Source organism: Trichechus manatus, unplaced genomic scaffold (genome assembly GCF_000243295.1).
Source record: "Trichechus manatus latirostris isolate Lorelei unplaced genomic scaffold, TriManLat1.0 scaffold00073, whole genome shotgun sequence".
Classification (NCBI taxonomy): domain Eukaryota; kingdom Metazoa; phylum Chordata; class Mammalia; order Sirenia; family Trichechidae; genus Trichechus; species Trichechus manatus.
In genome coordinates this window covers 877,358-887,474 of record NW_004444009.1, presented here as the reverse complement: position 1 = coordinate 887,474, position 10,117 = coordinate 877,358, and the positions used below count along the sequence as shown (strand labels likewise).

General features: G+C 46.5%; 1 protein-coding gene across 1 annotated transcript; it reads right to left on the bottom strand.

Moving 5' to 3' along the window:
• Positions 1 to 5,075: 5,075 nt before the first annotated feature.
• Positions 5,076 to 8,018, bottom strand: GJA5 (gap junction protein alpha 5). The gene is made up of 2 exons (XM_004380328.3): positions 7,718 to 8,018; positions 5,076 to 6,316 (listed from the first exon to the last, which is right to left on the bottom strand). Exon 2 carries the CDS (start codon positions 6,281 to 6,283, stop codon positions 5,207 to 5,209), a length of 1,077 nt encoding a protein of 358 aa, XP_004380385.1. The 5' UTR covers positions 6,284 to 6,316; positions 7,718 to 8,018; the 3' UTR covers positions 5,076 to 5,206.
• Positions 8,019 to 10,117: the final 2,099 nt, after the last annotated feature.

The following is a 10,117-nucleotide window of genomic DNA, read 5'->3' as shown; positions in this document are numbered from 1 at the left end:
CGCTTCTTGAGTGAAAAGGTTTCTGCCCCCTCAAGGCTTTTGCAGAATGGGACGTATGTTTTGCAACGGTTGTTGAAAAACAGTGTTGTTTTAGGTGCCATCTGGTTGCTGCCTGAATTCTGTCTTTCCAAAATGTTGGACCAGAAGGAGGCAAGGGATGGTGTATTCTGGAGCTTCCTGGAAAATATTTGGGTTTCCCCACCTGGGTTCTTCTACTCCTCAGTGGCTGGCTTCTTCTCAGATCTCAGCTTACATGTTAACTCCTCAGAAAGTGCTCACACTATCTGAAGAAAGCCCTTACCTCTACCTTTGTTAGCCTCCTATTTGTTTCCTTGATGGCACCTATCACAATCTGTAATTATTTTGTTTGTTTACTTGTATTGGGTTATCTTCCCTACTAGACTGTAAGCTCCAAGAGACAGGGCCCTCTGTTTTATTAAATTGTGCTGCCAAAGTCTAACATAGTGCCTAACTCAAAGCGGGTGCTTAATAAATGTTTGTTGAATGGAAGTTTTTCTCTTTTCCAGTTGAAGCAACAACTGATAATCAGGTGACCAAGAGGAAAAAGCACTAATCTTAGTTTATTTACATACCTAGCGTTTGAAAATCCTGTTTTTATCAAGGACCAGTAAAAGGACCCCTGCAGGGGATTCCAGGATCTACCAGTGATTGGCAAGTGGGCAGCTTATCTTTGGCATCTCCCTCCAACCTCCCTGTTTTCCTCATTTCCACATTATGAAAGTAATCATTCAAGACAGCTAACCAACCAGTTGCCATCAAGTCAATTCTGTCTCATGGCAACCCCACATGTGTCATAGTAGAACTGTGCTCTGTAGGGTTTTCAATAGCCAATTTCTTGGAAGTAAATCGCCAGGCCCTTCTTCTGAGGCACCTATGGGTAGACTCAAACTGCCAACCTTTCAGTTAGCAGTCAAGTTAACCTTTCAGTTAACTGTTTGCCCCACTCAAGGGCTCCTCAGGACACCTGCAAGGTGCTTAGTACCCTTGTTCTTTTGTTTTTCTCTCTGATATCAAAATTTACTATTAGGAAAAAAAATCCCAAACTCATTCCTACTGTGATCCTTCTTAGGAGTATTATTAGTTTAACCATTTAAACGCTAGCCATAGGAATGAAACACCAGTGGTAGATATTCTGATCTCACCTATCATCAGAAGAAGGAAATTAAGGAAGGGGATTTGAAGGGCTTACAACCTGGAATGTGTTGACCCTCTTTAGTGATGACCCTTTCTGGGGGTGGGGGGCAGGAGAAGGAAGAGAAAATGAGAATAGATACCTCAGGTTGAAATCTTACTCATTATAAAATAAGTCCCTTGACTTTTTCAGTCTGAGTATAATATAAACCGTTAAATGCTAATAGCTATGTTTTCAAAACTATGAATTGCACTGCTTTTTTTCTAGAAGGAAAAAAAATGGGTCCCAGACGCTTTTTCCTGTTGGACTACTCAGGCACCTCTGGACTGAGCACCTTACCTTTGGACAGACGCCAGGTGCACCCTGAGTCTCAACATCTGAGTCACGTGTTCTAGATCAATTTACAAGGCCTCTTTAAGAGAGCTTTTCTGTCCTGATAAACAAGACCAATTGATAGTTAAGACAATACTTGTGTTGGTTTTTCCCAGCCTTTACCTCTTTCTCTAGGAAATGGCATTCCGTTTATTGATGAAGAGGTGGGTGGTCCCCTGACTTTATTGGATCAAGAATCATTTCTCCTTTTCCAAAGAGAAGTGGCCCCTCTCAGAGGCCAGTGAACATCTGCCCCTGTCAGGGGAACTTCCAGGGCCTCAGTTTCCATGTCTGTAAAATGAGGACACCAAGACTTATTTCACAGAGTCATCCTTGGGGTCTCCATCCCTCTAAAGCCTTAGTCACTCTTTAAGGCCCAGGTCAGATCTGTCCTCTTTTATGTGTTTCTTCTTTCCGTATATGTTACTTCCTAGAGCCTTATGGTTCTTAGCCTCAGTAGGAAATGAATTCCCACTTAATTCTATTTTAATTCTTTCCTTTATGTGGGTTAATTTGATTGCCTCAGCTGGATTGTGAGCTCTATCACGGAAAATTCTAGAACCTTTCTCAACATTCTAGGTATTTGAATACTGTGTATGTAACATAATAACAAACATAATAATAATAGTGATAAAAACAAGCACCGTTTAATGACAGACTATTATATCCCAGGATCTCTGCTGAACAATCTCTCATTTAACAACACTACAAGGTAGATGGAAACCCTGGTGGTGTAGTGATTAAGTGCTATGGCTGTTAACCAAAAGGTCAGCAGTTCAAATCCACCAGGCGCTCCTTGGAAACTCTATGGGGTAGTTCTACCCTGTCCTATACAGTCACTATGGAATCGACTCAACGGCGATGGGTTTCATTTTATAAGGTAGGTATTACTAGGCCCAATTTACAGATGAGGAAACCAAAGCTCAGAGATTAAGTTGCTTGCCGATGTCAAGCAGTGACTCAGCAGCTTGGATTTTAATCCTTGCACATATGACTCCGAAGTTCTTTCCATTACTGACTGATGGGTGGGGTTTGAGTGCTCCCGTCCCCCACTGACCTCCTTCTCTTGTAGTCACAGCATGAAAGGAACACAAAAAAGAGACAGATGTAGGGCCAGACTTTATTAAGACAAATTACACATACTTCCTTTTTCTTTCCTGAAAGTCTCTTGACAGTGAGTCAAGGAGTGATCTCATAGACTTTCTAATTCAAGAGCACACATTTCACAGAACATACACATTTCAGAGGTAGAAGAGTCTTACTGTTAGTAGTGCTAGGCAATAGATAAAAAAAAGGTGTCTCCCTCCAGGAACCTGAAATGACCAGTCATTCTTTCCTCCCTCCACCTCTCAACCCTCCTCCTCCCCACCCACCAGTAGCATCCAAATATCAGCAAAGAGGGGCCGGGAGATGGGCAGGTGGAGCAGAGGCTGAGCCCCTTCTGAGCCTTCACCGTCCTCTGTCCTGACCTCTCAGGTCTATCAGTTTAGGTTGATGACACAGAGGCAGTGAGGCTCAGCCCCTCCACCAGGCAGCTGAAGGGGAGGACAGGAAGACACTAGCTTCTGTAAGCTTTCCTTTCCTAATTTTAGGACCCCCCTCCCCTTCACCTACCCTCTCAGCATGTGCACATGCACGCACACACGTATACACACACACACACGCACACACAAGCAATTTTAAAAAGTAATCTCTCTGTAAGACTCAGTATCCGATTCTGAGCATCCTTTACCTCCGTCCAAAATGGGAGACACCCATTTTGAATGGACTGAATAGTAAAAGCTGGCCCATCCCTGGAGAAGGGAGAGTTTTTCTATAGCTCCCACTTGGCAGTCTCACTAGGGCACCAGTGAGATCTCAGAATCTCCATGCCTTTAAGTAAGGCCCCTGCCAAGAGAACTGAAGATTCCCCTACTGCTTCCACATCCCTGCTAAACCCTCCAGGGAGAGAGATCTATCTGGAGGCCTCCATAGCTGTCATTACACCTCCTCCTCACTCTAAGTTGGCAGCCAGCAAGGGAAATAAATAGGAGGGAAAAATAGTTTTCCAGTGTTTTCTCTCCTTTTAAATTTTCATCCTCACAACAGAGTTATTTTCTTCCAAGGGGAATCTACCTCTGAGAAGCATAATGCCCTCTTTGTTTTAATAAGACCTGCAGAAATTCTACTGGCCTCAGTGGCTGGGGATCTGGTCAGGATCCCAGGAAGGACGACCGCTTCTTGGGCATTCCTGTCCATAAAGTCTTTTGGGGAGCATTGGTGAACAGCCAAAGGTGGAGGAATGGAAGGGGTGGTTTCTATCATCAGGTTGGAGCCACAGTATGTCAGGTGGTGGTAGGAATTCCACTGGTGTCAGTGAGCAATGACTCTCTGGAGGAGCTGGCACCCCTATGGACTGGGTGTACACCCGGGCAGAAGGAAAGGCTGCAACGTCACCAAGGTGGGACATTTGCCAGAGGTACATACTGAAGGACTTGTAAAGTTGAGGCTGCTGGTCAAGTTCTAAAGACCCTTTTTTAAGACTGGGCAGAAGGAGGGACAGCAAGGGCAGCCAAATGCCACCGCAGTTACGGCCCATGGAGACAATAGATTCAAGAGCACATCTAATCCAAGTTCCTTGATTCACATTCTCTATTGGCTGGGAACTTTGGGCTCTTTCTTGGTGGGGTTAGGGGGTGGTGATTAGGGCAGTCCTACAGACTTGGGAGGACACATCTGGTAAGTTGCTGATATGTAGAGATTTATTCTATCACTCCAGCTATCCCTCTCAGGCCAGATTTTGCCAAACTTCCCTTCCTGTCTTCTGTCCTATTCATTGAGTAATCTGAAAAGGCCTCGCTAAGTATCCTGGGTAGAGGATGAGAAGGGCATAGCAACCTGGGTGGGTACCCATGTCTCTGACTTCACCTATGGAGCCCTGGTCATACCTCCTGGAATAAATGAGCAATGTCATTGTGTCTTAGCTATCTAGTGCTGATAGAACAGAAATACCACAAGTGGATGGCTCTTCTTGGAGGATAACAGATGTAGTGCCTTTGGTCTGTTTCCTGTCTGTAGAATTCCAAGGGGCAGACAGCGTTCTTTCCTTTCATTCTTTCTCTGCCCCCTTCAGTGTAAGCTGATGGGTTTTCTGCTGTGGTAGTTAGTTAGATCCACCTTATGGGTTACAAGCTTAATCTCTTTAACAAAAGATTGTGTAGCCACGTCCTTGGTGAACAGTTTAGGAGGCTAGAAGTCCAAATTCAGGATGCCGGCTGTAGAGGAAGGCTCTCTCTCTCTCTGTGGGCTTTGGAGGAAGGTCTTTGTCTCTTTGAGATTCTGCTCCTGGGAGATCATGTAGCTTGGCATCTCTCTCCTCCCATCTCTGCCCTGCTCCCTTGTTTAATCTCTTTTATACCTCAAAAGAGATTGACTCAAGATATACCCTACACTAATCCTGCCTCATTAACATAACAAACACAACCGCTTCCCAAATGAGGTTAATAAAACCACAGGCATAGAGGTTAGGATTTAAAACATATTTTGGGGGGACACAATTCAACCCACAACACATTGAGACCAGGCGACTGAGAAAAGCAGAGCAGTGAAGAGAATGAGAGAGCATGGGATCAGAAGGGACATATCTCCCCTCTCTGACCCTTCTTTGTTCCCATCTGGTCCTGGTCCCCCCACACTGGAGGGTCACACTGATAGATCATCTGACCTGGCCTTGCTGCTGGCCTTGCTGAGGCGGCGCTTGTCATTATGGTAGCCATGGGGGAGGCGGTGACCTGGGGAGACTCCATTGGGTACCTCTGGCCTCTGGGCATAGCGGATGTGGATGAAACCCTCCCCCGGAATCTCCTCCTGGCCTTGCACTTGCTCAGTGGCCAAGTTATCTGTGTTCTGCTGGGAGGCCATCTTGTTACTGAAGGGGTTGAAGAACTTCCCTCCAGGGCCATTCTCCAGGCACTGATTGAAATCAGGGGGTGGTGTGCAGCTATGGGCCATGCCTGCAGAGGGGCCAGGAAGCTGAGACTCTGTCATACCATGCTGTGACTTGACAAATCGATGTCTGATCTTCTTCCAGCCCAAGTGATAGAGTTCAGCCAAGCTGAGGAAGAGGGACAGTCCAGCCACAGCCAGCATAAAGACAATGAAGACATTCTTTTCTGTGGGCCGGGATACATAACAGTTGACCGGGTGGGGGCAGGGACTCCTGCGGCAGACATGTAGGGTGTCCAGGAAGATCCCGTAGAGGAGGTACTGGCCCACAATGAAGGCCACCTCCATAGTAGTGCGGATCAGGATGCTGCAGACATAGGTGTTGAGCAGAGTGCCCTGGAGGACAATCTTTCCGTTCACTTCTCTCCAGCAGGATAGCTCTGTCTTCTCAGCCACTGGGTACTCATAAGAGCCAGAACCCTGGACCTCTTTGGCCCTCTCGGCCTCCCTTAACTTCCGCTTCTCCTGCATGCGCACCATGTGCATGGCGTGGCCCATGTACACCAGAGATGGCGTGGAGACGAAGATGATTTGCAGCACCCAGTAGCGAATGTGGGAGATGGGGAAGGCTTGGTCGTAGCAGACATTCTCACAGCCTGGCTGCATGGTATCACACTGGAAATCAGCCTGCTCATCCCCCCAGGAAGACTCGGCAGCTGTGCCCAGCACAAGCATGCGGAAGATGAAGAGGACAGTGAGCCAGACCTTGCCAATCACCGTGGAGTGCTTGTGGACTTCCTCCAGGAACTCTCCCAGGAAGCTCCAGTCGCCCATCTCGGCTCAGCCAGGGAACAGATGTTAAGACTTCTGCAAACAGGGGAGAGAGAAAGTGCAAGAGGGAGGTTTCTGCAAAGGTCTCCAAGGTCCCATCAGGCTTTGGGATTCCACTGATCCGTACCACTGTGTTCTTTAAGAAGGAGCAATTTACAAGGTAGATGTACCCAAAAAGCTCTTTCTTTCTTTTTTTCAGAAAAAAATAAAAAGCAAGAGAAGATTCAAGGTGGACATGTTAGTAAGATTAGATCACAGTTCTCACACTGTAATGGACCTAGAAATCAGCTGAGGTGTGTGTTACAACATGAATTCTGTGCTCTTACCCCAAAAGACGGTGCAGGCCTGGGCAATGCTTTGTTCTGTTTTGCACAGGTTTGCCATGAGTTAGAGCCAAGTGGATGGCAACTAACAACAACAACAACAACAATCCCCCCAGAGATTCTACTTCAGGAGGCCTGGGTTGGCCCCCAGGAATCTGGATTTGCAACAAGCAGTCCAGGTGCTTCTGATACAGGCAGTCCAAGGGCCACATGTAGAGAAATCCTGGAGTAGTGGAAAGAACACAAGATTGGAGTCTGCAAACGTGACTTGGCATTTGCCTCACTGAGTCTGTTTCCTCATCTGTAAAGTGATGAGGGGAATAGCTACACCAGAGAATTTGAGGATTAAATGAGATAACGTATGTGATATGCTGAAAATCATATACCACAAATGTTTCCGTATGTTTGAATGGCTCAGATAGAAAAGGAATTTTATCACCCCCCCAAGGGGCAGAACCAGGTGGAAGGAGGAAGGATTGAGGATAGAGGGTGACAACTTTGACCTCACCCCCTTCCCCAGGAAGCACTCTAACAATCAGAACCATCCAGCCTAGACCAGCTGTGTTGGAAGATGGTGAACAAACACATGGCTGGGTCACACCAGCCAAAGGTATCACGATTAGTGCTCAAGTTCCCCCAGTTGGTAAGGGTCAGGCTATGCCAATCCCCCATGCCTCAGTGCAGTGGAACAACTCCAACCATATGACTGATGTGGGTCTGTACAGCCTCTTCTCTCCAGCTAAGCTGTCCTGATGCTAAGTGTTCTGTCTACAGAAGGTACACACAGAGACCCGCTCACCCTCATGTCCAGAATAAATGCCCCAAACCTTTATGCCCCGTACAAAACTATCTCTAGCTGGCCTTTGCCTATTTCTTCAGCCTCGTTTACTGCCCATCCCCATTAATACTCTTGGTCCAGCCATGCTAAGACCTGGCAGATTCCCCAATGCCCTTCTCCCAACTACCTCCTACATGCCCCCTCATCCCTAGCTGAGTACCATAACCCAGTCAAACGTAACCTTCAAAACATAACCCAGTCCTCACTTCCTTCAGCCCTCCCCGCTTCCTCCGGCTGAGCCTCTACAGCTCCTGTGGGGGCTCTGGGTACACTCACTCCTCTCCCAGCACTTGCTATCTTGTGTTGTAATCCTCTGCCTATCTGTGTTCTTCCAGTAGGGGCTCCTAGAGAACAGGGACCATCTCTTTCCTTTTTATCAGCATCCACCTGGCCCAGAGCCCGGCCCAGAGAAGGTGCTCAGTAAATCTTAGTTGAATGAATGAAGGAGGGGTGGAAGACAGTGGTTATTACCAATTTCTCTGAGTGGTGCAAACATTTGCACTCGACTACTAACCTAAGGGTTGGCAGTTTGAACCCAGCCAGTGGCGCAGCAGAAGAAAGGCCTGGCTATTTGCTTCTGTAAAGATTACAGCCAAGACAACCTTACAGAACAGTTCTACTCTGAAACACATGGGGTCACCATGAGTCAGAATCAACTCAATGGTAGTGGTTTGGTATGGTATTCCTTGCCGCTTCCCATTAGCATGGTGAAAAAGCCAGATAGCACTTTCTCAGTCTCCACTGCAGGTAGTTCTAGTCAATGAGGTAAGGGGAGAGTTTAGTATAGAGGGAATGCTCTGGGCAGACTTTTCTATCCCTCAATAATAGGAGAGGAGCCTCACTTGCAGTCTTCCCCACTCTCGACTACTTCCTGCCTGTGAACAAGGCTGTGTGAGCCAAAATGTCTGAAGCTGTCTTGAGAATCTCAGAAATGCCAACCAGTGCCCTGAGACCTCTGAATCAACTCTTGAATCTCTTCCCTCCAGAATTCTTACTTGGCGAACAATAAATATCCTTAAGGCTTAAACCTCTAGCTAATCCTAATAACAGGATGACAAAAAGATAGGAGAGAACGGAACATAAATATTCCCTTCCTAGAATCATAAAACTTCAGATTCAGAAGGGCTCTTAGAGGTTGTCAGGTTCAAACTTTGACCTTCACATCTTTGCTGTCAACATGCCCCTGGTTCCTATTGGGATGTTATGGGGAAAGACAGGGCAGAAGTATCACATTTCATATTCCAGGCTTCCTTGGCTCATGAGTTGATGCCTTGGCAGAGACCAACCTCCTGGCCCTGTCTTCTCTCAGCTTCCAGCTCCCCAACCCTGAAAGTCACTGAGTCCCTGAGAATGAGGGAGTCCATGAGTTATCAGGAAGGGCTTTATCTCTGCCTCCCTCCATATCAAAGACCCATGCAGGCTTGAGCCCGTCCTCTAATCTGTGATCAGACATCTGCCCCTTTTCCTCAGATGGTGAAGGGTCTCCTCCTTCCCTGCCCAGCCTCCAAGTGTAGAAAATTGTGGCACATTTGTTCAAAAGGAAAATAACTGATTAGATATGTGTTTGAATGGTCTGTCATCCCTTCTGTGTTCATGCACAATATTCAGCACCTTCAGGGTCAGCCACACACATGCAGGGCCTGGACTGTGGTGAGTGTTTGAAAGAAAGTGGGAGGGTGAAGGGAGGAGGAGTACAATGAGAGAGGAAGGAGGGGAGAGGAGGAGCAGAAAGAGGGAAAAGACAGGGAGGAGTTGGAAATGGAGAAAAAGACACTATGTAATGGTCAGTCTGTCAGCTCTTTGTACTGTGGTAGCTTGCATGTTGCTATGATGTTGGCAGCTATGCCACCAGTATTTCAAATACCAGCAGGGTCACCCATGGCAGACAGGTTTCAGCTGAGCTTCCAGACTAGGACAGACTAGGAAGAAAAGCCTAGAGATCTACTTCTGAAAATTAGGCGGTGAAAACCCCAGTGGACTGCAATAGAATTTTGTCTGATATAGTGCTGGAAGATGAGCCCCCTAGGTTAGAAGGTACTCAAAATACAGTGGCTGCAGCAATGGACTTAAGCATCGTGTACATGTTGCAGGACCGGGCAGCGTTTCGTTCTGTTGTACATGGAACTTCCATGAGTGGGAGCCAAGGACAAGTAACAACAACAATGGTTAAGAGAAGATGGACTTGGGAGTTCAACCAGAGTTCAAATCTGTTTTTATTTGCCTGAGGTCAGCTAAATTACTTCATCTGTGTCTCAATTTCCTCATCTGCAAAATGGGGATACTATTATTTAGCTCACAGAGCTTTATGAGCTGATATATAAAAGACACATAGCACAATACTCAGCACATAAGAACTGACTAAAAGATAGCCAGTATAAGCAAGGAGACTGGTGGGAAGGAAAGAGAGAGAAAGAGAAAGCATAATGTACAGAGCGGTGCACCACAAAGGAGAAAAGAGAAACTGGTGGAGGAGCAGAAGGAGAGGAAATGAGAGGGAAACCAAATGGAAATAAAAAGGAAGCAAAAAGAAAAAGAGAAATAAGTGTCCTGTTCTTCCAGGATGCTGGGCAAGTTTTCCAAACTCTCTTCAACCCCCACAGATTTTTCCCTCGATCTTCTGACTCTGTCACTCCTTTCTTAGAAGTACAAAAGTATGAATTCATAAAAAAATTGAAA